At 61.5% G+C, this 27101-nt stretch overlaps 5 protein-coding genes across 9 annotated transcripts; 1 reads left to right on the top strand and 4 right to left on the bottom strand.

Moving 5' to 3' along the window:
- Positions 1-142: 142 nt before the first annotated feature.
- LOC140263278 (uncharacterized) lies at positions 143-1912 on the bottom strand. Its single transcript, XM_072358104.1, has 7 exons — positions 1741-1912; positions 1535-1578; positions 1229-1374; positions 1095-1144; positions 775-1017; positions 577-678; positions 143-465 (listed from the first exon to the last, which is right to left on the bottom strand). The coding sequence occupies exons 3-7, from the start codon at positions 1302-1304 to the stop codon at positions 313-315; spliced, it is 624 nt and encodes a 207-aa protein (XP_072214205.1). The 5' UTR covers positions 1305-1374; positions 1535-1578; positions 1741-1912; the 3' UTR covers positions 143-312.
- A 254-nt stretch (positions 1913-2166) lies between these two features.
- PRPH (peripherin) lies at positions 2167-4314 on the bottom strand. 2 transcript variants are annotated; one of them, XM_072358094.1, is made up of 7 exons: positions 4056-4314; positions 3668-3728; positions 3403-3498; positions 3139-3306; positions 2925-3050; positions 2623-2843; positions 2167-2381 (listed from the first exon to the last, which is right to left on the bottom strand). In XM_072358094.1, exons 1-7 carry the CDS (start codon positions 4259-4261, stop codon positions 2372-2374), a joined length of 888 nt encoding a protein of 295 aa, XP_072214195.1. In that variant the 5' UTR covers positions 4262-4314; the 3' UTR covers positions 2167-2371. The 2 variants fall into 2 exon arrangements, with proteins under 2 accessions (XP_072214195.1, XP_072214194.1); XM_072358093.1 differs by having other exon boundaries at positions 2169-2381; positions 3936-4305.
- A 514-nt stretch (positions 4315-4828) lies between these two features.
- EIF4B (eukaryotic translation initiation factor 4B) lies at positions 4829-12421 on the bottom strand. 4 transcript variants are annotated; one of them, XM_072358067.1, is made up of 15 exons: positions 12290-12421; positions 10696-10839; positions 10041-10249; positions 9320-9436; positions 8897-8951; positions 8428-8571; positions 8229-8339; positions 7657-7827; positions 7022-7256; positions 6814-6932; positions 6550-6727; positions 6043-6107; positions 5843-5909; positions 5691-5763; positions 4829-5209 (listed from the first exon to the last, which is right to left on the bottom strand). In XM_072358067.1, the coding sequence occupies exons 1-15, from the start codon at positions 12300-12302 to the stop codon at positions 5144-5146; spliced, it is 1767 nt and encodes a 588-aa protein (XP_072214168.1). In that variant the 5' UTR covers positions 12303-12421; the 3' UTR covers positions 4829-5143. The 4 variants fall into 4 exon arrangements, with proteins under 4 accessions (XP_072214168.1, XP_072214170.1, XP_072214169.1 ...); XM_072358069.1 differs by having other exon boundaries at positions 10702-10839; XM_072358068.1 differs by having other exon boundaries at positions 10696-10836; positions 12290-12338.
- A 641-nt stretch (positions 12422-13062) lies between these two features.
- KRT18 (keratin 18) lies at positions 13063-17966 on the bottom strand. Its single transcript, XM_072358085.1, has 7 exons — positions 17489-17966; positions 16196-16278; positions 15740-15896; positions 15320-15484; positions 14657-14782; positions 13919-14142; positions 13063-13231 (listed from the first exon to the last, which is right to left on the bottom strand). Exons 1-7 carry the CDS (start codon positions 17927-17929, stop codon positions 13117-13119), a joined length of 1311 nt encoding a protein of 436 aa, XP_072214186.1. The 5' UTR covers positions 17930-17966; the 3' UTR covers positions 13063-13116.
- A 2436-nt stretch (positions 17967-20402) lies between these two features.
- Positions 20403-27101, top strand: LOC140263261 (keratin, type II cytoskeletal 8-like). Its single transcript, XM_072358083.1, is given in 9 exon segments — positions 20403-21401; positions 22906-23114; positions 23467-23527; positions 23952-24047; positions 24140-24304; positions 25471-25596; positions 26001-26221; positions 26598-26684; positions 26686-27101. Coding segments are annotated over 9 exon segments (1524 nt in total). The 5' UTR covers positions 20403-21071; the 3' UTR covers positions 26915-27101.

Genomic DNA, 27101 nt, shown 5'->3' with positions numbered 1-27101 from the left:
GGGGGGGAACGCGGCCCCACCGCGCTGATTGAATGGGAGCGCTCCAACCTTGCGGGCACTGCTGGCACCGCGTGGCCAACAAGTGGCACTGCCACCAAGTGAGGGGACAGCAGACCCAGCAGCACCAAGGGGAGCCCACCCGGCAAAGCAAAGCAGAAAACACTTTATTCACACTTTTTTTCAGCATCAGCCCCCCCCCCCCCCTCTCCTCCCTTCCCCCCCCTCCTTGTACCCAGACACCCAACACTGCCCTGCATGGCTCTGCCTGCTGCTGTGCCCATCTGTGCCCCCCAGCCCCCATGTAGGTCACAGTTACGAGGAGAGCCTGCGGGTGTCCATGGGGTCCTGTGGCCTGGGGTCCACCCCCCACTCGGCCATAAGCCCCCACAGCTCCATCAGCACCGTGACGGCGGCCGGTCGGTCCTGCACCATCTCCAGCAGCTGGCCCAGGAGCCGGGCTGCACGCTGTGGGACACACACTGAGCACGGGGTGGGACCCCCCTCCTCACCCCCAGGGTCCCCCCCTCAACCCAAGGATGCAGCCCTGAGCACGGGGACCCCCCCACTCCCCCTCACCTGTGCCTTGCTGGGGTCTGGGGTGCCGCTGGGAAGTGCCACTGTCACCTCAGTGTCCTGCTGGCCTTCGTTCCCCTTGAACAGCTGCACCACCACCTTATCCTGGGGGGGGGTCCCACAGTCAGAGCCCCCCCACCTCTATATGGAGGGTGGGGGAGCAATGGGGGTGACACGAGGTGCCTCATGGCACACACTCACCCAGGATGGGGTCAGCTCGTTGTCAGCAGCAGAGTCTGCATTGGGGTCAGGCTGGAGGCTCACAGCCGGCCGCCAGCGCAGGGGGGTCTCCGAGGGGACAACGCCATCAATATGGGGAGGGGGGACACGATGGGACCCCTCCCCAGCGCTCGAGCTGCCCCCCACCTGCAGGGCTCGTGGCTGGGAGCTGCGAGGGGTGAAGCTCAGAGTGCGGAGGGAGCCCTGAGCAGGGGGGGCAGAACGCTGCGGGGTGAAAGGGGGTGAGAATGTGGGGGGGTCACAGCTGGGATCTCCCACCTCCCCCCCCCCCCCATACACACCATGTGCTTGGAGGCAGAGACACGGAGAGTCAAGGCGGTGCTGGAGGAGCCTGCAGAGGGTGGGGAGGGGGCTCAGCAGCAGCACCCCCCCCCCATAGTGCAGAGTGAGGTGGGCTGGGGGGGGTTGGATGTACCTGGGGTGCCAATCTTCCTCCTGGGGACCCTCAGCCCCACGGACGCGCTCTCCTGGGCACGGAGGGGAACCGGCATCGTGCCTTGGGACCCCGCAGCACCCAATGGGGAGGGTCCTTTGGCAGAGGGGGGGGCACGGGCCGGCACCCTGCGGGCCAAACAGGGCCCGTGTCCCACAGCCCCCCGCAGAGGGGTGGGTGCGGGTGGGGGGGTGACGGTGGGCGCTGCGGGGTGAAAGGCCATAAGGGGGGAGAACACAACCGGGGGGGGGGGGGGGGGGGGGCTGGGGGGGGGGAGGGGGCACTCACCTACATCCAGCGCTGGGGGGAGGGGCGGCTCCACATCCGGGTCACTGCGGGGGGGGCAGAGCGGAGCGGTGAGGAGCATCCCGGTACCATCCGGTAACGGGGGGGGATGGGAGGAGGGGGGGGCCGGGCCTCGCCACCTGTCTGCAGCCCCCCCCCCCCCCCCGGGGTCGACCCCCCCCCCCACCCCCCATATCTCCCCCCCCCACCGTTGCTGCCGTTCTCCGGGTCCATCATGGCGGCAGCGGGTCCGAACCGGGACCCGTCCGTACGGGAAGCGCTTCGCGCTGCGGTCCGGCGCGGGGCTGCGGTTCTCCTTCTCCTTCTCCTTCTCCTTCTCCTTCTCCCACGCGGAGCCGCCCGCCACCATCCCGCCCCGTCAGTCCGCCCGCTCCTCCCGCCGCCCGTTACCGAACTCGGAGCGGCCGCCTATTGGCCCTCGCGCGGCCAATGAGAAGCGAGAGGAGCGCGGATTGGTCCGTGCCGCGGGGATAGAGGGCGGGGACCATAGAGAGGGGGAACCATAGAGAGGAGGAAGTGGGTGGGGGGGAATCTGCGTGCGGATTGGAGGAGAGCGGAGGCCCCGCCCCAAGAAGGCCCCGCCCCCCAAAGGCGTCTAGCCCCGCCCCCAAAAGGCTTCTAGCCCCGCCCCCTGCACTGACTCCGCCTCCTCCAGGCTCAGCTCTTTATTTGCGGCTGGGGGAGTTGGGGGGGGATGGGCAGCAGCGGGACCCCCCCTCTGTGCTCCAGCGTGGATCAGAGCAGCAGACAGCGATGGGTGAAGGCACGGCGGGGGTTAAAGGCCTCTTCAGCGCTCGGGCTGCTCCTCGCACGGCTCCATCACCACCTGCTGCGGGGGGGGGTCAGAAAGGCCATTAGATGCAATGGGGGCTAAGCTGATGTCCTCAGGTGAATGCAGTGATCCCTACTGCTGAACCAGCCCATATCGGGGGGAGGGGGGTTCATTAGTGGGGTCTCACTAAAGCCCTGCTCCCACCCCCCCAATCTGAGCCTTGGGGTGGGGGCAGCAGGACAAAGCTGCAGCCCATGGGGGTCCTGGCTGCCCCCCCCATAGGACCCCCCCCCCTCACCAGCCCTCCTCGCTGTTGAGCAGCTGGCGGTAGGTGGCGACCTCCGCATCCAGGGCCATCTTGACGCGGAGCAGATCCTGGTAGTCGCGCAGCTGCCGCTCCATCTCCTCCTTCATGCCCTGAATCTCCTCTTCCAACCTCCCCACCGCCTCCTGGTAGCTCCTCATCTCCGTGCCAAACTCATCCTCCATCTCCTGCACCTGCCTCTGCAGAGCCTCGTTCTGCAGGACGGACACACCAAGGGATGGCACAGGGATGGGGGGCTCCTTGTACCCCCCCCCCCATAACCCCCCATTGCTCACCATCCCCTTCAGCCCGTCCACCTCGCAGGTGAGGCTCTGGATCTGCCTCTGGGATTCATTCATCTCCTGTTTGGCCGCTCTCAGCGCCTCGCAGTTTCGATTGGCAGCATCTGATAGATGAGCAAACTGCGGGCGGGGGGGGGGTGGTCAGCATCGTGGAGGTGCCCCCCATCAGCAAGCCGCATTCCCATGCCGTGCACGCACCCGGCGCTACCTTGGCTTTGTAGCGCTGCTCGGCCTCCTGCAGGTTGCTGACGGTGATGCGCTCGTACTGAGTGCGGATGTCGCGCAGTGCGGCCGTCAGCTCCGGCTGCTGCGGCTCCATCCGCGCCCCTGCCTGCGCCTGAGGGCTCTGAGCGCTCACCTCCAGCTCCCACAGCTCCTGCGTGCCCCATAGGACACCGTTACACCGCAGACCCCGAGCCGGACCCCCCCCGTTATGCCCACCCACCCCCGTTATGTCCTAACCCCCCCCCACCTCCTCGTGCAGCTTCTTCAAGAAGCCGATCTCATCCATCAGCAGCTCAATTCTGTGCTCCAGCTCCAGGCGGGACAGCGTGGCGTCGTCCATGTCCTGCAATGGGTAGAGCTGCGGGGACTGCAAAGAGAACGAGACCCCCCCACCACCACCATCCCCCCAACACAATTCGGGCCACCCCCAGGGCTGAGTGGGGCAGCCCTGAGCCCATTGGTGTGGGAAGGGGCTGCATGGGACCCCCAATGGGACCCCCCCCCAGTCTCACCTTGCGGAACAGCAGCAGGCTCTGCTCGGCAGCTTCACGCTTCTGCATCTCATCCTCCAGCCTGGGGTGCAAAGGGAGGGGGGTCACCCACGGTCTCCATTCCAGCTCCTCCTCCACCTCCCACCCCAAAGGCTCCCGGTGTCCCATCACTGCGCATCCCGGTTCATCCCACAGTCCCCATCCCCAGACTCCCCCCCTTCACATCCCCTCCCTCCCCATCACATTCCGGTGTCCCCCCCCCCAACCTCCATCACCCCCCCCCGCTCACCGCCGCCGCAGCCCCTGCAGCTCCAGCTCCAGCCCATCTCGCTCTCCCTGCAGCCGCTCCGTTTCCCTCCCGACTCTCTGCAGCCGCTCCCGCAGCCCCCGCAGCTCCCCCCGCACCAACCCGGCTGCTCGGGGAGCGGCGGCGGCGCGGCCGAGGGCGGAGCGGAGGGTCCCGTTCTGCCGTTCCAACGCCCGCACCCGGGCCAGGAAAGCGGCGAAACGATCGTTCAGAGCCGCCAGTTCCGTCCGCTCCGCTCCGCGCTCCGACGAACGTTCGTCCCCATCAACGGGAACCGGCGGAGCGTCCCGGCTGCGCTCCCCGTTCATCGCCGGCTGCGGGGATCAACCGCCCCCCCCCCCCCCCCGTGCGGCGCTCGGTGATTCCCTCGGTCTCTGCTGCCACCTTGTGGCCAAAGGTGGAACTGCAGGAGCGCGGCTGACTTCCGGGTAGGGGCGGAGCTGCTCCCTCTCCGAGTCTCTATGGTAATTGGTCATCCAGTCCGCGTCGGGGCTCGCGGAAGTCGCCGCTCTGTGTGTCCAGTTCCCCAGTGTCTATGTTAATGAGTATGGTAATGAGGCTCGAGATCGTACTGCGCGTGCGCAGGGAAACGCGGAAACGGAGTCGGCTTGCTTTAACCGCTCTGCACCACACTTCCGCCAGTATCTATGGTCCTCGGTCCGCCAGGCGGTACTACGCATGCGCACGGGCACAAGCAAGCACATGGGGAACACGTGGAGCTGGGATGACGATGGGGGGGGGGGGGGGGCAAAGGGGGGCTGAGACGGGATGGGGGGGTCGGGTGGGATAAGGGTGTGGATGGGGATGGGAGGAGCCTCGGGTGACCCCCCCCCCCACCTCCTCGCCCCCCCCCCAGGAGCACCCGGCGCTGCTGGGCCGTTCGATCACCTTTATTGGAGGAAACCAACAGAAAACCCAACAGCGCCGCGCAGCCCCACAACCGCCCCAACAGCAACGGGGCAGCAAAGGGAGCTGATGGGGGGCAGATGTGGGGCCAGAACCCCCCCAAGGACCCCCCAACCCCTCCCCCAAACCCCCCCCCAAAGGCCGCAGGGCGGAGCGGCAGGGTCCGGCCGGGTCTGTTCTCCTCCTTTTTTTCCCCTCCTTTTGCTGATTCTTGGCTCCATTCGGGCGGGGCGGCGCTGGGTTTTCCGGGCCGTTTCGGCGCTGGGGTTGCGGGGTCGGCCCCGTCACTCTCCGCACTCCTCCTCCTCGCCGTCCACTGACAGCGCGGCGTATTTGCTGGCGTGGCTGAACTGCGGGGTGAGGAGCAGCAACGTGGGGCTGAGCTCTGCCCCACAACCGGGAAACCCCCCCACCCCCAATAGCCCCCAGGCAGCAAAAAGCCCTGAATCCCAAAGCCCTGTAAGGTCTGCAAAGCCCCATAAGGTCTGCAAAGCCCTATAAGGTCTGCAAAGCCCTATAAGGTCTGCAAAGCCCTATAAGGTTTCCAAAGCCCTATAAGGTCTGCAAAGCCCTATAAGGTCTGCAAAGCCCCATATCCACAGAAAAACCCATAAAGTCCCCAAAGCTCCAAAGTCCAAAGCCTGGGGCTCTGCTCCATAGCTCAGCCTGAGTGTGGCATTGCCTCCAGCCCCATTCAGTCCCACTGGGGTCACCCCCAGGTCCGGTTGGGTCCCAGTAGGGTCCCAGGTCCTGTCAGGTCCCATTAGCATCAGACCCAGTTCCCATCCGACCCCTCTGGGGTTACCCCCAGGTCCTGTCAGTTCCACTCACGGTGGCTGGGCTGTCCTCCAGTCTCTTTGGCTCAGGCGCAGCTCTTGCCTCGTGCTCCTTGCGGCTGTCTTTCCTGGGGAGGGACGTGGAGGGCGCTGAGTGGGGTGACACAGGGTGACACCCCCCCATTAACCCTAATGAGCTGCACTCACCTCTCAGCTGAGCTCCCACTGCGCGCCTTTGGGCCGTCCCGGCCCCCATCCGGCTTGTTCTCATCTCCTGGGGAGGGGACACGGCCACGTGCTGAGGATGCCATGTCGTCCCCCCCCCCCAACCCAACCCAAAGCCACAGTGTCTCCAGTGGCACCAAGGGGACAGTTCTGCCCCCCACCCCACTGCCTGCCCCCCTCACCTCTCCGGTGGGTGCTCCTCGGGGCAGCCCCGTTCTCTGCAGGTGGGCGGGAAGCCATCTGGCTGCTGGGGGGACAGAGGGTCACAATGGGGTCAGAGAGGGGGACAGGTGTGGGGTCAGGTGTTGGGGTTGGCCACTAGGGTCAGATATGGGGGTCAAGCATTGGGGTTGGCTATTGGGATCAGATATAGGGGTCAGATACGAGGGTCCACCACTGGGGCTGGCCCCCTGGGGTGAGATTTGGGGATGGATCCCCCATTGGCATTGGCCACTGGGATCAGATACGGGGGTCAACAACGAATCAGAATGTGGGGGGTGATCAGCCTCTGCATCAGCCTTATAGGGGACTGATCGGGGGAGTTCCAGCCCCACACCAACCTTGCACCTGGAGCTCCCAGCCCCACGCCAAGCTCTCAGGGAACCATTTGGGCTCCCAGCCTCATGCTGAGCTCCCAGCAGAACACTGCAGGCTCCCAGCCCCACAGCAATGCCCCCTTCACCCCTCACCTGCTGGGTGAGTGCTGCTCAGAGTCAGAGCCCGGGGAGCGCCCGGCGGTGCTGCTGCTGCGCTTGGCCCACGCGTTCTCCTTGGGGGGGGGTGCGGGCATCACCTTCAATGGCTGCTTCTCCTCACGACCCTCCTCCTCGCCCTCCACCGACTTCTCACTCTCCCTCCTCCGTGTGGCTGCAGGGGGGGCACACAGCGGTAGGCAGGGCTGGAGATGAGCCCCCCCCCATATCTCCCACCTCAGCCCCCAACCCAACACTTACTCCTGCCGGTGGGGCCGGTGCCGGCGGTGGTGCCGGGGGGTCCGGCGGCTCCGCTCTGCGAGGACTCGCTGCCCGTCCGTGACCGCTCGGGGTTGTCCTCACTGCGGCTGCTGGGGTACCTGCAGGTGGGGGGTGGGTGGGGGGACGTGGCTCAGCGTGGCAGCCTGTAGAGCTCTCCCCTCCCCCCCATGACCTCGCGTCCCCCCACCGCTCTCGGGGCCGTCGCTCCAGCCTCTTGTCGTCCTCCAGCTGCCGCTGCAGCTTCTCCTGTTCCTTCTGCAGCCTCTCCTCCACCTCGCGCTCGCGGGCGGCCGTGTCCACGGGTTTGGCCCCCCCGAAGATGGAGGCGGCGCGGCTGGACTGCGGCGCGGGGGCTGCTGTGCTCTCCTCCTCCTTCGGAGCGCTGCGTGGCTTCAGGTTCAACTTGGGGCGCTGCGTGGGGCCTGTGGGGTGGCACGTGGTGCTGGGGGGTATCCAGCATCCCCACATCCCCTATACAACGCATCCCGCAGCTGTCCACGTATCCTGTGCCCTCCATCCGCTTCCTCAATCCCACATTTCCCTACAGCCCCCCATCCAGCACCCCATACCCCAAAACACACCACATCACCCAGCCCATATCCTGCATTCCTCTACATCCCCATCCCAACCCTATCCCCTAAATGCCCCTCCACCTCCACCCCTAACCCCACATCCCACCCCATACCCCATATACTATATCCCCCTACAACCCCCATCCCACCCCATGCCCTAAATCCCCCTACACCCCCACCCCACACCCCACACCCTCCATCCCCTTCCACCCTCCCCACCCCTGCCCCCATCCCCCCCTGCCCCCATTACCCCTCTCTTCACGCCGGAACTCATCCCTCCCGTATTCCTCTCTCCCTCCCCAGCGCTCATCGCGCCTCTCGTAGCGCTCCTCATAGCGGTCACTGCCACCCCGGAAGTCGTCATCGCGGCGGTACCCACTGCCGAAGGCCCTCCGGCCGCTGCCGATGCGCGAGTTGTAGCCTGGGGGGTGCAGAGCTCAGCCCCCCTGTGCCCAGTGTGGGGACTCACCCACAGCCATTGGGAGTCACCCACAGCCATTGGGAGTCACCCTCAAGATGCTGGAGTTGACCCTCAGCTATTGGGCCCCAGGCTCAACTACTGGGATTAACTCTCAGATACTGGGATTCATTCTCGGGTATTCTGATTCACTCTCAAATATTGGGATTAACTCTCAGGTGTTGAGATTCACCCTCAGCTATTGGGATTCACCCTCAGATATTGCAGTTCACCCTCAAGTACCGGGATTAAACTTCAGCTATGGGATTCACTCTCAGACATGGGGACTCCCCCTGCTGTTGGGATCCCCCCATACCCCCACTCCCATATCCCCACTCCCACCCCCACGTGGCAGCAGTGCTCACCCCGGTCATAGTCTCTGCTGCGGTCATCGTAGCGATCTCTGCCGCCGAAGCCGCGGTCCATGTCACGTCGCGGGCCGTCGCGGTACCGATCGTCGTAGCGATCCCGATACCCTGCGGGACGGGGCCGGCAGTGGGGTCAGGGCTCATGGGGTCAGCCCCACATCCAGGGGTCCCCATCCTGGCCTTGATCCCGACTCACTGTCCCCAAAGGCGTCGTCCCCGCGGCGCGGTGGGTAGTCATCGAAGCTGTCGGAGGCAGCGGGACGCGCACGCCAGTCGCTCTCAAACCTCTCCGAGTCCCGGAAACGATCCCGGTCCCGTCCGAAACAGCGATCGTCCCGGTCTGAAGGATGGGATGGGGAAGGGAAAGGGGTGAGAAGAAGTGGGAAAGGGGAAAGAAAGAGGGAAGGGAAAGAGAAAGGTGAAGGGGGGGAAATATAAGGGAAAAGGATGGGGAAAGGGGAAGGGAAAGAGGAATGGGATGCAAAAAGGGGAAGGGGAAAAGGGAGAAGAGGAATGGGAAAAGGGAAGGGAAAAGGGAATAGGAAAAGGGGGAGGGGAGAGCATCAGACTGGGCTGCAAAGCATAGTGCAGTGACCCACATGTGGCAGGGAGCATCAACGCTCTGGAACCACCCAGTGCTGTACCATCGTGTGACAGGGACCCACCTTTATCCTGAGCTTGGTCAGCAACATCCACTCGTATCCTTCTGTTTCCTAGAGACTGGACAAAAAAAAAGAAAAAGCGAGGAATCAGTCCCAAGGAATCAGCCCCAACCTCCAAATAGTGGCCCCAACCCCAAGGGATCAGTGAGAGCCAACGTTGGGGTGATGCTTTAACACAGAGCGGGCAGCTTGTGCACCATGGGGGCTCTCCTGGAGAACCAGAAGCCAAATGTCTGCTTTCCTTAGGGCCCTAAAGGCAAAGTTCTGCTCTCCTGGGGGTCCTAAAGGCAACATTCTGCCCCATTTCAGCCCTCCCCACACAGTTCTGCTGGCCCCAGAGAGATCCATACTAGGTGGTGCCACTTTGATGCCTCCTAGGCTGTGCAGAGCCTGCCCTGCTGCTGACATTTGGGGTCCTGAGCTCACCTCCTCATTGAGGCTCAGTGCCTGGAACAAGGAGTCGATATCTTCAAACTCAGCGTAGCCAAAACCTTTCAACCTCTCAGGGTTGGTGGGCTCCCGCGGCAAGCGAACAGCACTGATCTGCAGGGAGGAAAGAGAAGGAGGAGGAAGGAACGTGTTAGGGCCACTGTCTTGTGGTCAGAAGCAAAACCATGGGGTTGTCTGTGCGCATGCAGCTCACTGCTATCCCTGGGGTCACCTGTTGGCCCCATTTAATCCATTTGGTAGGACCCAAAGCCGTCAGATGGTTCTGTGATCTGTAAGGACCCTTCCAACTCAACCATCCTATGGTTTGATAATGTCTCAGGATGCTTCCATCCCAACCATTCTATGGTTCTGTGATCTAAAAGGACCCTTCCACTCCAATCATCCTATGATCTTTCAGGACCCTTCCAACCCTATGACCTTGAAGGATCCTTCCAACCCAACCATCCCATTGTTTTATGTTCTTAAAGGACTCTTCTATCACTCTAGCACCTTCAAAGACTCTTCCAACCCAACCATCCCATGATTCTATCATCTTCAAGGACCCTTCCCCCATTCTGGCACAGCAGACACTTCCAAGCACCATAACACCCCTTTCCATGGCACTCAACACGACCGCTCCCACTCCCACAATACCACAGAACCCCACCAAACCCACCCTGAGATCCCCACACCATGCTGTGCCCCCCATGCAACTCACATTGAGGCCCCGGAAGAAATCCTTGATGGAGTCCTCAGTGACATCATAGGGCAGGTTGCCCAGGAAGGCCGTGTAGGGCGGGCACTTGGGCAGGCGGCTGCGGTCAATGTTGGGCTCGCGTGCAGCGCGGGGGGCGGTGGGCAGCAGCGAGCGGTCGATCAGCGGTGCCCGGTACATGTCATCATCATTGCTGTGCCACGCAGTGGAGACTGTGGGAGAGAATGGGTGGGCTGCAGGAGCTGGGCATGGCATGGAGGTGGTGAGCTAAAAGAGGTGGCCATGGGATGCAGGGGGTGGGCACGTGTAGCAGGAGGTGGCCAAGAGCTGCAGGGGGGGTGGCCACAGCATGGAGGTGATGGCCATGGGCTACAGGGGGTGCTCACAACACGAGGGTGGTGACCACAGCATAGAGATGGTGGCCATGGGCTAAAGGGGGTGGGCACAATGTGGAGGTGGTGGCCGTGGGCTTCAGGTTTAGCCAGAGCAAGGAGGTGGTGACCACATCATCTAGATGGTGGTCATGTGTTGCAGGTGGACACGTTATACACGGTGGCCACCCCGCAGAGATGGTGGCCAACTCACGCCAACTGTGGCCCCTCAACATGGAATGTAGCCCCCCCAAAACAGATGGTAGCCGCCCTAGGCTCGCTCTCACCCCTACCGTCGCCGTCCAGGTCATCGGTCTCATCAGCCCAGCTGACCGGCTTGGGGATGTAGGTGGGTGCACCGCTGCCGCCATCCTCCGCCAGGAAGTCGGTCAGGGTCAGGGTCTTCCCCTTCTTGTTCTTCTTCTTGGCTGCTGTGGGGTGGGGGTGGGGGGGCGGCGAGATCGGCACCAGGGCTCTATCTACACCTCACGACCCCCCTCCCACTGGTGGCAATGGGATGTGGGGAGGAGGGCGGGGGTCAAGGGGAGCATGCGGAGCTCCCCGCATTCACAAAGCTGCCTTGAATCAGGGGGGAGCTCTGCCAAAGTGGCACGGGTGGCACCAAATCTGGCACAGAGCTCATCAGAATTGGCACAGAGATCCTCAAAGTCAGCACAGGGATCACCAAAATCACACAGAGCTCCTCAAAATCAACACAGAAGCAACCGAAATTGGCATAGAGATTACCAAAAGCACATGAAGATACCCAAAAACATATAGAGCTCCCCAAAATCTCACAGAGCTTCCCAAAAGCAGCACACTGATGTGACTGCACATTGCACAGGGCCAGCATCACAGCATTGCCACCGAGCACTGCACAGAGCCCAGTAGCACACAAATGCAATGATGGTGCACTGCACAGAGCCCAGCAGTGCATGAGGTGGTGCTGGTGCACTGCATCATGCCTGCAGTGCCCAGATGTCACTGTGCATTACATAAGGCGAGCACCACAGCACTGCCACCAAGTACTGCACAGGGCCCAGAACTGCACAGATGTGATGATGGTGCACCGCATGATGCCAGCATTGCCCTGATGTCACTGTGCATTGCACACAACCAGCACCACAGCACCGTCACCGTGCAATGCACAGAGCCAAGCCCTGCACAGCTGTGATGATGGTGCACCGCATGATGCCAGCAGTGCCCAGATGTCACTGCATATCACACACGGCATGCACTGCACAGGGCCCAGCACTGCACAGACGTGATGATGTTGAGCTGCACGGGTCCCAGCCCTGCACCGGGTGGTGCTGATGCCCCGCATGTGCTCAGCAGTACCCAGATGTCACATCGCATTGCACACAGCCAACACCGCAGCGCTTCCACCACGTACTGCACAGCGCCCAGGCCACGCACAGAGCAATAATGACGGCACGATCCGCAGCCCAGCAGGGCCGCACGCAGGGCTGGAAGCACCGCCCGGCCGCTGCGGCCTCACAGCACTCACGTCACCCCACGCTGCGCAGCGCCCGGAAGCGCTTCGGGTGTCCCCGTTCCCCGCACCGCCGCTCCCGGCCCCGCACGTGGACCCCCCCACCCCCGCCTCCGCGCCTGCGCAGTTCCGCGCCCGGCCGTCCCCCCCCCCCCCCCCAATGGGCGCTGTGTGTGTGTGTGTGGGGTGGGGGGGGGCAGGGCCCGAAGGCCGCTCCCGGCCCTGAAGGCCCCGCAGAGCCGCGCTGCCAGCCCCGCAACGCCGCCAACTCCTCGCCCGACCCCGCCGCGAGGCAGCGGTGGGGCCGCGGAGTGGGGAAGGGCCGCTCGGGGGTGGCTGTGGGGTGACCGCGGGACGATGTGGGGCCGGAGCCACCGCGCGGCGCTCACCTGAGGCCGCCATCTTGGCAAGAGGCAGAGAGAGGGCGAAAGGCCCGGATGGAGCCGTCACGTGATCTCCGGAGCGACGCCTACTTCCGGCAGTGCGGGATGGATGGGGGGGGGGGAGGCGGGAGCGCGCAAAGCCGCGTGTGGCGCGGGCACGTGGGGGGGGGAGGTGCACTGATAGGAGCGTGTGTCCCAGCCCCGGGCAATGCTGGCCGGGTGCTGTGTGCGATCGCTGGGGCTGTGCAGGGAGTGGACGTGGCCATCCCTCATTCACTCATCACCCCCTCCATCCATCCATCCATCCATCCATCCATCCATCCATCCATCCATCCATCCATCCATCCATCCATCCATCCATCCATCCATCCATCCATTTCTTCCTCCTTCTCTCCCTCCATCTATCTGTCCATCTATCCCTTCCTCTCTCCTTCCCCCTCCTTCTCACTTCTTCCTCCCTCCCTCCCTCCCTCCCTCCCTCCCTCCCTCCCTTCCTCCCTCCCTCCCTCTCTCCATCTCCCTTCCTCCAACCCTCTCACCCCCTCTCCCTCCCTTCCTCCTTTCCCTCTCCATCTATCCCCTCTCCCTCCTTCCATCTCTCCCTCCCTCCCTCCCTTCCATCCTCTTCCCTCCATCTCTCCCTCCATCCATCCCCCGCTCCATTCATCCCCATCCTTCTCTCCCACCCTCCCTCCCCTCCTCCATCTCTCCCCCCTCCCTCCCTCCCCCACACCCCGTGCCTCAGTTTCCCATTCACACACACTGAGTCCCATCTCTTTCACTTTGCTCCTTTATTTATGAGGTGGTGGTGGGGGGCACCCCGCCGTCCCCATTCAGTAGCTGCGCACTTTGATTTCTTTGCTCTCAGACACCACTTTGCCATCCACCGTCCTCTGGGTGCTGCGCTGCGTGGTCACCGTCCCCTCCGACCCCAGAGCATCCTGCAGGCTGTGGAGCAGCGGGTGGTCCCATGGTCACACACCCCTGTGTCACCCACCTTTATGTCCCCCCTGTCACCCCCCCATGTCACCCGCCCCTGTGTCACCCAGCCCCACGCTCCCCTTCCCCACTGTTACCCCAAGGAACTTGGAGGGGACATCAGGGTTGGGATTCTTGGCCACTTGGGTGCCAACGCTGTCCCTGTGCTGTCCCCAAACATCCCAGCAGACAGGACATGGATGTGTGTGCACCACAGCTCAGCTCTGCTGGATGTCGCCACTGTCCCTTCGCTGTCCTTACAGAGTCCCCACTGGGTGTCACTGCTGTCCCTTTGCTGTCCCTATAGGATCCCTATGGGGTGCCACTGTTGTCCCTTTGCTGTCCCCAAACATCCCGGAGGATGGGAGCTGCACATCCCGACATTTGGTCTCACCCCACCGAATGCCACCACTGTCCCCTCTCTGTCCCTAAAGGATTACAAAGGGGTTCATCCCACTGTGTGCCATCACTGTCCCCTGTCTGTCCCTAAAGGATTACAAAGGGGTTCATCCCACTGTGTGCCATCACTGTCCCCTCTCCGTCCCTATAGGGCCACAGAGATCAGGACCTACACATCCCAACACCGGCTCTCACCCCACCCAGATGCCCCACAGTCCCACATTGCCCCCCTTCAGTGCCCACCCCCCAATGTCCCACCTGAAGCCCTCTCCTCCCTCCAGCAGTGCCCGGTACGTGGCAATCTCAGCCTCCAGTTTGCTCTTGGCGTCCTGCAGCGCAAGGTGCTCCCGGTTCTGACGTTGCAGTTCTGCTCTTGCCTGCGCCAGCTCCTCCTCCCCGCGCAGGATCAGGCCCTGCAGCTGTTCCAGCTGTGCCCCGTATCTCGCCTCCGTCTCTGCCAGGCTGCCCTCCAGCCCCGCGTTCTGCAGCGCGACCCCAAGAGCTCAGTGGAGATAAGGGGGTCCGAAACCCTCCCTTCATCCCCTCACTCGGTGGGGTCACCCTCTATGGGGTTGGGGGCTCGTGAGGACAGGGACCCCCATGGGCCCACACTTTATGGGGCCAGGTGTTGCACTCTATGGGGTCAGGAGGCTGATGGGATCTCTAATGGAGTTGTATTCTATGGGGTTGAGGGAACTGGTGGGACCTCCATGGGGTAATGCGTTATGGGGCTCTTGGGACCCCTATGGAACTGTACTTTATGAGGTGAAGGAGCTGGTGGGACCCCCATGGGGCAGCGCTCTATGGGGTCAGGGGCTCATGGGGTCAGGGATTCCCATGGAGACCCACTCTATGGGGTCGGGGAGGGGCTGTTGAGATCCCAATGGGGTCACACACTATGGGGTTGGGGGCTCTGGGGTCACTTTTTATGGGGTCAGAGAGCTATGGGGTCACTCTATGGGGCCGGGGGCCTGTGGGGTCGCTCTGTGGGGTCACCTGGCTGCGCAGAGCATCCAGGTCGATCTCCAGACTCTGCACTGAACGGCGCAGCTCCAGCAATCGGCTCCGTGCCGTGTCCACCTCCTTTGTGCTCTGTGTCACCTCCAGCGTGGTCTCCGTGATCTGGGGGAGGAGTGGGGGGCACAAATAGGGCCAGGGGAATCAGCAATGGAGCCCATAAGGAGGGTCCTCAGTGCGGGGTGAAGACACCATTGGAAGGTGTTCCTGCTGTGGGGTTCCCATTGGTTGGAGGACATCCTTAGTGTTGGATAACGACACCGTTAGGGGATGTCTTTGCTGTGGGTGTGGACAGGGTGTCCCCAAGGGACGTGCCCTGTGTGCAACTGACACACTTAGGGGGCCACTGGGACACCCCACAGACCACCCCAAGGATTATAGGACCACCCCCAAAGACCACCTTGAAAGACCCCAAAGACCCTTGGAACACCCTAAAGACTATAGGAATGCCCAAAGACCACCACAACATCCCAAGGACTATAGGAACACCCCGAGGACTATAGAAACACCCCAAAGACTCCTTTTAAGACCCCAAAGACCACCAAGAACCCCCCAAGAACTATAGGTACACCCCGAGGACTATTGGAACACCCCAAAGACCCCTTGAAAGACTCCAAAGACCCTTTAGGACTGTAGGACCACCTGCTGCCCCCACTGCTTCTCCAGCTCCTCCAGGTTCTTCTTGGCCAACGCGTCGTACTGTGCACGCAACTCTGCCAGTGCCTGGCCCAGGTCCTGCGCCTGCGGTGCGTCCACCTCCACCGTCAGCCCTGCAGAGGCCACCTGGCTCTGCAGCGCGTTCACCTCCTGCCAGGGGACAGCAGGTCTTGGTTTGTCTCTGATGTGTCCCCAATGATTCCGTGACGTGTTCCAGGTGTCCCCATTGTGTCCCTGATCTGCCCGTGATGTGTTCTCGGTGTGTTCCCAGTGTATATACAAGTGTCCCCACTGTGTCCCTAATGCATCCCAACATGTCCTCAATGTGTCCCCAGTGTGTTCCCAATGTGTTCTCAGTGTGTCCCCACGTGTCCCCGATGTGTCCCTGCCGCCATCCCTCCCCACCTCCTCGTGGTTCTTCTTCATGAAGATGAGCTCCTCACGCAGTGCCTCGATCTCCCCCTCCAGCTGCAGCCGTGCCATGTTGGTGTCATCCAGAACCTTGCGCAGCCCCACAATGTCGCTCTCCACCGACGTGCGGATGGCCAGCTCTGCCTCATACCTGTGTGGCACCATTATCCCATCCCATCCCATGCCATGCCACCCCCATCCTATCCCCATGCCATGCCATGCCATGCCATGCCATCCCATCCCATCCCATCCCATCCCCATCCCATCTCATCTCTTCCTACCATTCCCAACCATATTCCCACCCACGTCTTTGTTCACATTCCCATCCCAGTTCCCATTTATATCCTCATCCCATTCCCATCCCTGTCCCCACCCCATCCCGATCCCAGCCCTATCCCCATTCATGCCCCCACCCCGACCATCCCCCCCTGCTGTCCCTTTCTCACTCACTTCACCCTGAAGTCATCGGCCGCCAGCCGTGCGTTGTCGATCTGCAGCAAGGTGCGGGCGTTCTCCACCGCGCTGTCGTAGATCTGTGGGGTCAGTTTGGGGTCATGGGGTGTGAGGACCCCCAGACGGATTCCCCTCCCTCCCCTCTGTGTGCCCCAGGAGGAGGCTGGCAGTGAGCCCCTGTCCATGTCCTTATCCCCATCCTTGTCCCCATTCCCGTCCCCATGTGACTTCAGGAAGGGGTGACCCCACTACGCTATAGGGTGACGCTGGCTGTGGGGCTCGTCTGCTTAACAAAGGAGCATTAAGTAACCCCCCTCCTTTGGCCCCCATGGGCTTGGCCATGGCCCCATTGGGTGCCCCACACCGTCCCCGCCCCACAGGACCGTTTCTCCCTGGCTCAGCTCCGGGTGCGAAGTCCACCCCTTCCCAACACCATGCGGGTTAATGCTTAACCCCGGGACAACTGCTGGCAAAGCCCTGGGTTGGAGGTGCCAGAATGTGGGGCACACTGATGGGGCCCAGGGGGTGTGGTGCCAGTGCCCCAACCTACCCCCTTCCCACCCCAACCCCATCCCCACCCCAACCGAACTCAACCCAGCACCATTCCCATCCCCAATCCCACTGCATCCTAACCCCAGCCCCATTCCCATCCCAACCCCAACCCTACACCAACCCCATCCCATCCCAACCCCAACTCCACAGACACCCCAATCGCAACCCCAACCCACTCCATCCTAACTCCTACTAACATCCATACCATCCTAACATCCACTCACCCCATTTCCATCCTAACCCAACCCCACTCCCACTCCTATCCCATCCCATCCCATCTCATCCCATCCCATCCCATCCCATCCCATCTCATCCCATCCCATCCCATCCCATCCCATCCCATCCCATCCCATCCCACCCCACCCCATCCCATCCCATCCCATCCCATCCCATCCCATCCCATCCCATTCCCATCCCATCTTCATCCTAACCCAAACCCAATCCCATCCCCATACCTACCTCAACTCCACACTACCCAAACCCCAACCCATTCCCATTCCACCCCATCCTAACACAATCCCAATCCCATTCCTATTCCCATTCCCACTCCCACCCCATCCCAAACCCAGCTCCATTCCCATTCCTACTCCCATTTCTACCCCAACCCCTCCCTATCCTAATCCAACCCTATTCTCCTTCCTCTCCTCATCCCAATCCAACCCCATTCCCATTCCAACCCTAATCCAACCCCATTCCCATTCCTCTCCCCATCCTAATCCAACCCCATCCCCCCCTCACCTTGTCCCTCAGCTGCTGGATGGTGTCCCAGTAGTTCCCCCAGTCATGGGTTCTGGGCCCCCTCTTGGCCAGGCTCTCCCTGATCTGTGCCTCCAGGCGCCGGTTGTTGTTCTCCAGGCTGCGCACCTTATCCAGGTATGTGGCCAAACGCTCATTCAGGTCCTGCATCGTCTCCTTCTCGTTCTGCACCATCCCAGACCCGGACAGCAGCAAGCCTCCCCCATAGCCTCCCCCATAGCCTGCCCCAAAACCCCCATAGCCTCCCCCATAGCCACCCCCATAGCCGCCCCCATAGGTGCTGGCGGTGCGGGTGATGGAGATGCGCGACCCTGACCCCCCGGCCCCGGCGTAGACGCTGGCAGCGCTGCTATGGGGCACGGGGCGACGGATGCTCCCAGTGCGGGATGAGGTGGAGAAAGTGGTGCTGCGGGTGAAGCTCATGGTGAAGGATGGACCGACGGACGGACAGACAGATGGACGAGCGAACGGCTGGATGGATGGCGGCGGGGATTTATAGGGAGGGCCAGACAGGGGGCGGCCCCAAAGAGCCGTTGGCCCTAAGCCGATACCCAGAAGGTGCGGCCGGATCCGGAGCCTTTGAGAATGGCAAGGAGAGGGGGGAAAGTAGGGGGGGACCAGGGAGTGTGCAGCCAGGGCTCGGCCCTACAGCCCCACTGCCCCACGGGGATGAAGCCCCACAAGGACACAGCTGAGCACTGTACGATGTGGGGCACCAGGACTCAGCCCCACATATTTAGGGGGACCCTGCAGGTCTCCTTGGTGACACTTTGAGGGTACTTTTATGGACACCTCAGGAACACTTTGGGGACGCTTCGGGGTCTCTTTGGGGACACTTTGGGGTCTCTTTGGTGATACTTTGGGGGCACTGAGGACTCTATAGGGCCACTTTGGGGCCACTTTGGGGGCACTCTGGGGTTTCCTTGGGCACCCCACCCTCTACCCCCATGATCCCGCTGGACCCCCTCCCCCTTCTCCCCCCACTCCCTTATCTCGTGGCTCAGAGATGCATCAGCACCGCATTCCGCCCTTATCACCCCATCGCTGAGCACACAAGGACGAGGGGGGGGGGAAGGGCTGTAAAAATGGGCTCTTCAGCACCAGAACCTGCTTTCAGCCTTGCACGGGGGCACGCTTTGCACAAGCATACACTTCTCCATGGGCACACGCTGCTGCAAAAGCACTCCCTGCCATCAAAACGGCTGTGTTCACCCTGCACTTTTTGCAGCCACTTGCAGCCCCCAGCCTCAACCCCACAGTGCCACCCAATGACCCCATGATGCCACCTTAAGACCCCAAGATGTCACTTCATGACCCCACAGTGCCACCTCAGGTCCCCATGGTGTCACCCTGAGCCCCCTAAGTGCCACCTGGGGACCCCAAAGTGCCACCTTGAGCCCCCAGAGTGTCACCTTAAGACCCCATAATGTCACCTTAAGACCCCATAGTGTCACCTTAAGACCCCAAAATGCCACCTTAAGACCCCATAGTGTCACCTTAAGACCCCATAATGTCACCTTAAGACCCCATAGTGTCACTCTGGGCCACCTGGAGACCCCCAAGGTGTCACCTTGAGCCTTCAAAGTGCCACCTGAAGCCCCCAGTGGACCCACCCCAAGACCCCACCGGGCACACCACAGCCTCCACCTGTGTTTGGGTGCTGCAGCACCCATGGGTGTTCTGGTGGAGGAGGGGGGGTGGCAGGTGGTGGTGACGGTGACGTGGTGACGTGGGGGCCACCAGCCCATCAGCGCTGTCCCCGTCACCAAAGCCCAGCCCAGCCCAGTGCAAACAAAGGCAGGCACAGAGCTTTGGCCCCCACCCAAAAATGCTGCCCCAACCCCCACCCTGGGAGGACAGCAAAGGGTCACCAAGCTCAGTTGGGGGGGGGAGGGAGGGGAATATTGAGGTGGGGACCCCAGGGTGACACACAAGGGTTGGGGGGGGGAAGAGCTGCTTGTTGTTGTTTTGGTGATGAGGTATTATGGGGGGGGGGGAATTTACCCCACTTGCAGGGGGGCACTCTATGGAAAGTCCCCACCCCCTCTTGGGGTTGCAGGGATGGGGGGGGAGGTCTCACACAGCCCACAGACCACTGCCCCCATCCATCCCCCTCAGACCCCCCCCCTCCCGTCCCGCCGGCGCTGAGCACTGGGAATTCCTTTGAGATAAGGGTGGCTCTGGGAGAGGCTATATGGGGTGGGGTGGGACATTCCATAGGGCCGGGGAGGGAGTGGGGGAAGGGGGGCATCTCCTTGGGGTTTGGGATGGGGGGGTGGGGATACTGGTCCTGGCCAGGCCAATGGGGGATGGGACAGGGATGGATTGATGGGCACGGTGGGACAGTGGTTGGTGGCCATAGTGGGACAGGGAGAGATGGCCATCATGGGATGGGATTGAGTTGTTGGCCATAGTAGGACATGGATGGGATGGCGGGACCACCACTGCCATGTGGATGGAGGGACGTGTTGGGGACACAGCAGTGCAGACAAGGGCTGAGGACACGAGGTGGGCTCAGGATTTGGGGACACACTTCAGGGACTCTGTTTGGGAATGGGATTTGGGGACAGACTTTGGGAACTCCATATGGGGCTGGGATCTGGGGACGCTCCTGCAAGTGGATGTCACGGTGGGTGGCAGCGCAGGGGGACACGGGGGCTGCATTTGGGGCCGAGCATTGAATTCACATCAGGTGAAGACGATTGAGCCCCGCTGTGCCCCAGCACATCCCAGTGAGCCACAACGGATCGCAACTGTTCTGAAGGGGTTAACGGAGCAGCACGGCGCTCCTCCCCTGGGTGGCAGGATGCAGCCCCACTCACCCGCCCCACAGCTGGCCCATCCTGTCCTACAACCCCTACCACAATCCTACAACCCGTCCTGCAACCCGCACCGCAATCCTGCAACCTGTCCTGCAACCCACCCCACTGCCATCCTCCTGCCCGCCCCACAACCCGTCCTGCGGCCCTTCCTGCAGCCCCACGGCGCAGCCCGCCCCATAGCCCGGCCCATCGCCCGCCCCACAGCTCCCTCCCTCCTGCGCAGCGCGTCTCTCCGACACTATTCCCAAATCTCTCCTGTAACCTTTCCCAAAACCCTTCTCCAAATCATCTTCCAGCCTTCCCAAACCTTGATCCCAACCTTCTTCCAACCCTATAACCTTCTTCCGGCACTACAACCTCCTCCCGATCTTCTTCCAATCCTATAAATCTCCCAACCTTCTTCCAACCCTACAACCATTTTCCATCCTTCCTCCAACCCTACAACCTTCCACCCCTACAACCTTCTCCCAACCCTAAAAACATCTTCCACACTTGTCCCAACCCAACAACAACCTCCTTCCAACCTTCTACCAACCATCTTCCAACCTTACAACAACCTTCCAACCTTCCCCCAATCCTACAACCTTCCTCCAACCCTATAACTTTCTTCCAACCCTCTTCTAACCTTCCTCCAACCCTACAACCATCTTCTAACCATCTTCCAACCCTACACCCATCTCCCAACCTTACAACCTTCCTCGGGCCTTCTTCCAACCCTACAACCTCAGCCCCCCGACCCCACCATGTCTGTCACCATCACCAGGAAATCTGTGCGGAGCAGCTCGGCCGTCCCGATCCGATCCTTCAGCTCCCGCTCCTTCACTGCTGGCCCCACCGTGAGGATGAGCTCAGCCTCAGCCTTTGGCACCCTCAGTGGGAGCCGTTTTGGGGTCGGGGGGCTGCAGCGGGGCCCCGTGGCTGTGCCTGGAGGTGGCATCACAGCCGTCACTGTCAACCAGAGCCTGCTGACCCCCCTCAACTTGGAGATTGACCCCAACATCCAGCAGGTGCGCAAGGAGGAGAAGGAGCAGATCAAGACCCTCAACAACCGCTTTGCTTCCTTCATCGACAAGGTGAGGCCACCCCATAGTTGACCCCATTGTGTCGGGGTGGCAGCCGGGTGGGAGGAGGAGAGGGGGGGGGTCAAAGCTGCTTCCTGAGCTCAGTTGACCCTGAAGTCCCCTGGTGGTTGGGTGGGAGGTGGCTGCCAGACTGTGGGGGCATTCTGAACCTGTAGGGACATTGAGAAACCCCCCTGGGGACATCCTCAGCCCCCTTAGGGACATTGAAACCCCCTGGGAGACACTGAGACCCTCTTGGGGACATTGAGACCCTTTTGGGGACACTGAGACCCTTTCGGGGACACTGAGACCACCTTAAGGGCATCAAGAACCCCTTAGGGACACTGAGACCCCCTTAGGGACATTGAGGCTCTTTAGGAGACATTGAGACCTCCTCATGGATATTGGGAATACTTCTGGGGACATCCTGAGCCCCCTTAGGAGCATTGAAAGCCCTTTGGGACATTGAGACCCCCTTAGGGAACTCCAGAGCCCCTTAGGGATCTCCTTGAGCCCCTTGGGGATGTTGAGACACTTTTGGGAACATCCCTATCCCCCTTAGGGCCATTGAGGGAACATTAAGGCCCTCTTAGGGACATCCTTGGCCCCTTAAGGACATTGGGGACATTGTGACCCTCTTGGTGACTTCTGAGCCCCTTGGAGGCCCCCTGAGTCATCTGGGGACATTGAAGTCCTTAGGGGACATCCTGAGCCCCTTGGGGACATTAAGACCACCTTAGGGACTTACTGACCCCCCTTGGGGACCTCCTTGGATCCTCTGGGACCCCCTGAGTCCCTTGGGGACCTTCAAGCTCCTTCAGACACATCCTGAGGCCCTTGGGGACATGGGGACCCCCCCTGGGGACCTCTTTCTCCCCTTGGGACCTTCTAAATGCCTTGGGGACATCCTGAAGATGTTTGGAACTCATTGGGGACACAGATTCCCTTGGGGACATTGTGTGCCCCTCTGGAACCTGCTGATCCCTTTGCACACATTTTAGACCCATTTTAGACCCCGCTGGGGACGCTGTGACCCCATCAGAGACCTGCTGTCCCCCTTGGGGACACTCCCATCCCAGTACCAGACTGGGTGGCAAAGCAGGGGTGTGGGGAGCGGGGTGGGGTGGAACCTGAGGGGGTGGTGGCATCCTTCGGTCCCATTGTCCCTTTGTTGTCCCACTCTGCTGCCATCAGTCCCTGCACCCCCATGTTCCCACGTGTCCTGCATCCCATATCCCAGTGTCCCCAACCCCACATCCCCATGTACACACCTGCCCACCTCCCCCATGTGTCCCCATGTCCCTATATACTCACATCCCCGGGTCTCTGTGTCCCCATCCCCAAATTCCCACATCCCCATGTCCCTATATCCTATGCCCCTGTGACCCCACATCTCCATGACCCCATGTCCCCATATAACCACAACCCCACGTCCCCATATCCGATGCCTTCACACCCCCCCATCCCCACACCCCACACATCGCAGTGACCCCTTTGTGTCCCCCCTCTCTCCAAGGTCCGGTTCCTGGAGCAGCAGAACAAGATGCTGGAGACCAAATGGAGTCTCCTGCAGTCTCAGCAGCCACAACGCAGCGACCTGCGGGGGCTTTTTGAGGGCTACGTGGAGACCCTGAGGAGGGAGCTGGAGGTGCTGGGCCAGGAGAGGCTGAGGCTGGAGGCTGAGCTGGGCAGCATGCAGGGCCTGGTGGAGGACTTCAAGAACAAGTGAGGGGGGGGCGGCTGAGTGGCTCTCAGGTGGCCCTCGGGTAGTGGGATGGGATCGGGTTGTCCCTTCTGAGCAGCACTGCTTTGGTTTACGGGGTGATTGACCCCATTGGCCCAATGCTCTGGGAAGGGGCTCCCCCTGTCCCCATGTCCCATTGTCCCTTTGTCCCCCTGTTTCCACCTCCCCTTGTCCCATTCTTCCCCAGTCCCCATGACCCCGTGTCCCCTTGTTTCCGTGTCCCATTCCCATGTCCCCATTTCTCCATGTCCTCCATCCCTTCCACATCCCATGCCCCCATGTATTTGCCCCTCTGTGTCCCTGTGTCCCCACACCGAGACCTCTACCCTGCAGGTACGAGGAGGAGATCAATCACCGCACTGAGAAGGAAAATGAGTTTGTGCTGCTGAAAAAGGTGAGGGGGCAGTGGGGCTGGGGACAGTAATGGGTCCAAGGGGCAATGAAACTGGGGGTGATGGGGCTAGGAATCATGGGGCCGTTGGGAATGGGGGTACTGGTGATGGGATGCAGTGGGGCTGGAGGTCTTGGAGACAGGGGCAGTGAAGCTGGAGGGCAATGGGGCCAGGGCCAACAGAGCTGAGGGGGATGGGGTTAGGGGCTGATGGGGTGGAATGCAATGGGGATGGGGGACAATGGGGCTCGGGGCAATGGGGCTGAGGGGCAGTGGGGATGGAGGTGCTGGGTCCAGGGGTAATGGGGTTGGAGGGCAACGGAGATGGGGTTAATGAGACTGGGGACAGATGGGACTGGGGTTAATGGGGCTGGGGGCAATGGGGCTGGGGGGCAGTGGGAGCTGACCCAGTGCTACTGCGCTGCAGGATGTGGATGAAGCATACATGAGCAAAGTGGAGCTGGAGTCACGGCTGGAGAGTCTGACAGATGAGATCAACTTCCTACGGCAGTTCTACGATGAGGTGGGGGCTTCACAGCAGCCTCCCCATGGGAACAACCACACCAGGCAGGGGGTGGCTCCCCCAGCTCAGCCCCATCCCCGTCCCCATTGCAGGAGCTGCGGGAGATGCAGTCGCAGATCTCCGACACCTCCGTGGTGCTTTCCATGGACAACAACCGCAGCCTGGACCTGGACAGCATCATCGCAGAGGTGAAGGCACAGTATGAGGACATCGCCAACCGCAGCCGGCTGGAGGCTGAGACCTGGTACCAGAGCAAGGTGAGGGGTTGGGGGTGGGGGGATGCTCCAGGCCCACCCCAGCTCTGTTCTTTGGGATCCTCCATCTACTGGGATTGTCTGTTCCATCCCTTGGGATGTTGTGTCCCAAGATGTTCTCTTCCTGAGAGGATATTCTGTCCTCTGTGCCCCAAGAGGAGTGATCCCTTGGAATGCTCCTCCATCACTTTTGGATCCTCCATCCCTTGGGAGTCTCCATCCCTTGGGATCCTTCACTCCCTTTGGGGTTCTCCATCCCTTGGGATCCCCCATCCCTTGGGGGTCTCCATCCCTTGGGATCCTCCATGACTTGGAATGCTCTGTCCCCAAGGATACTCCATCCCTTGAGAAGATCCGTGATCTGGAATGTTGCATCCCCTGTGTCTCTCCATCCCCTGGGTCACACCATCCATGCCCCCAACTGTTCCATCCCTTGTTCCCCCTTGGATCCTTCACCTCTTGGGATGCTCCATGACTTAGAATGCTCACCTCCGACCCAAGGACCCTCACCCATCCCCCAACACTCTCCACCCCCCAGGACCCTCCCTGCCCTGGGGATGCCCCGTGCCCCAGACTCCCCATCCCGCTCCCCGTCCCGCTCCCCCGTCTCGCCAGCCCCACGCTCCCACCCTTGCCCCACATCCCAGCCCCGGGGCCGGGCGCTGCTCGCGGTGTCTGCGGCGTGGGCGAGTCGCAGCCCGGCCCGCTGTGACGCAGCCCTGGCCCCAAGCACTCCTTTGGGCACGGGCTCGCCTCGGCTGCTTTGCCCCAGATTTTGGGAGCAAAAGGAGCTGATGGGGCTGCCCCCATCCCTGCTGCACTGTGGGTTTATGGGGCCAAGATTCTGGGGTTCCGTGATGTTGGGATTCCGCAGTTTCAGGACTCTGAGATTCCAGCATTCCATTATTTTTGTGTCTCAGCCATTTCCAGCATCCCACGGGTTCATGATGTTTAGGGTCTGTGATCCCACGATGCCCTGATTGCACATGAACACCACTCTGTGAGCTCACAACCACGCGGTATCTGGATCCCCATATCTGGTGGTCCCACAACTCCGTGGTTTCACGATTGTAGGGATCCTGGCATTTCAGAGTCCCACAAGTTGATCATTTTATCACCCCCTCCACCCCCCATCCCCGATTTACTGACCCTGCTTCGTGCTCCTGCAGTATGAGGAGCTGAAGACGACGGCCGGCAAACATGACGACGACCTGCGCACCACCCGCAGCGAGATCGGCGAGCTCAACCGGATGATCCAGAGGATCCAGGCTGAGATCGAGGTGCTCAAGAACCAGGTCTGGATCCTGCCTGACTGTGCCTGACCTTCTTCCTCCTCTTTCTTCCTCCTCCTTCTTCCTCCTCCTTCTTCCTCCTCCTCCTCCTTTCCTTCTTCCTCTTCTTCTTCCTCCTCCTGTTCTTCCTCCTCCTCTTCTTCATCCTCTCCCTTTTCCTCCACTTCTTCCTCCTCTTCCTCCTCCTGCTCTTCTTCCTCCTCTCACTCCCCCTCCTCTTCCTCCTCTTGTTTCTTTTCCTCCTGCTGCTCTTCTTCCTCCTTTCTTCCTCCTCCTCTCCTTCTTCCTCTCCATCTTCCTCCTCCTCTTGTTCTTCTTCTTCTTCCTCCTCCTCTTCCTCCTCCTCCAGGGGCTCCCCAAACCCTCATGCAAGGTAACCCCTCCTGCTCCATTGTCCTGCCATGCAGCGAGCCACCCTGGAGACGGCCATTGCAGAGGCAGAGGAGCGCGGGGAGATGGCCCTGAAGGACGCCAGAGCCAAAATGTCTGAACTGGAGTCAGCTCTGCAGAAGGCAAAGCAGGACCTGGCCCGCCAGCTGCGTGAGTACCAGGAGCTGATGAACGTCAAGCTGGCCCTGGACATCGAGATTGCCACCTACAGGAAGCTGCTGGAGGGCGAGGAGTGCAGGTGGGTGCTGCACCAGAGTGGGACTCCATAAGTGTGTCCCATGTCCTATGGGATGCTGTGGGACGGTGCTGCTCCTGTGTCATGGAGGCCACACCACATCCCTGTTGCCTGGGCAGCGCTCAGCTGTTGACCCCAAATTCAGCCCTTGTGTCCCCCTATGCTGCTCCAAGCCCTGGACCTAAACTGAGCCCCCAACATGTGTCCCCAGATCCCAAGCCCATCTCCCATCCTCAGCCCATGTCCACACCACTGTGTCCCCAATGCATTCATCTACCCATCATCCATCCAGTCCCTCCCTCCCTCCCTCCCTCCTGCCTTCCTTCCATCCTTCCATCTCACCCCACCTCCCTAAATCCCTCCCCATACTCTCCCCCAGGTTGGAGTCAGGAATGCAGAACCTCAGCATCCACACCCGGACCACGGGATACTCAGGTAAATAGGGGGGAACAAAAAGGGTTGGACTCATTGCCCCCATTCCCCCCGCCAAGCTCTCATCGCCACCCCCTGCCCCCTTTTCTCTATGCAGGAGGATTCGGGGGGGGCTTTGGGAGCTCCTTCTCTGCAGGTTACACCGTGACCCCCCCGGTGCTGGAGAGTGCAGCTGTCCCCAAATCTCGTGCCATCGTCATCAAGAAGATCGAGACCCGCGATGGCAAACTGGTGTCTGAATGCGCCGATGTCCTCACCAACTGAGCCCCCCCCCCATAGGAGACCCCATAAGGAATGCAGCCCCCTGGGAGCCTCTCCTTGTTCTGCCCCAGCGCCCTGAGCCAGAGCCCTGCTGTCCGTCCGTCTGTCCCCTGTCTCCCTGTGTCTATCCAAGCTACAGGATAGGGTGGGGGCTATTGGGATGCCCCTCAACCCGATGAGTCCCCCCTTC

Source organism: Excalfactoria chinensis, chromosome 28 (assembly GCF_039878825.1).
Source record: "Excalfactoria chinensis isolate bCotChi1 chromosome 28, bCotChi1.hap2, whole genome shotgun sequence".
NCBI classification, from domain to species: Eukaryota; Metazoa; Chordata; class Aves; order Galliformes; family Phasianidae; genus Excalfactoria; species Excalfactoria chinensis.
This window is presented reverse-complemented; position numbering and strand designations above follow the sequence as displayed.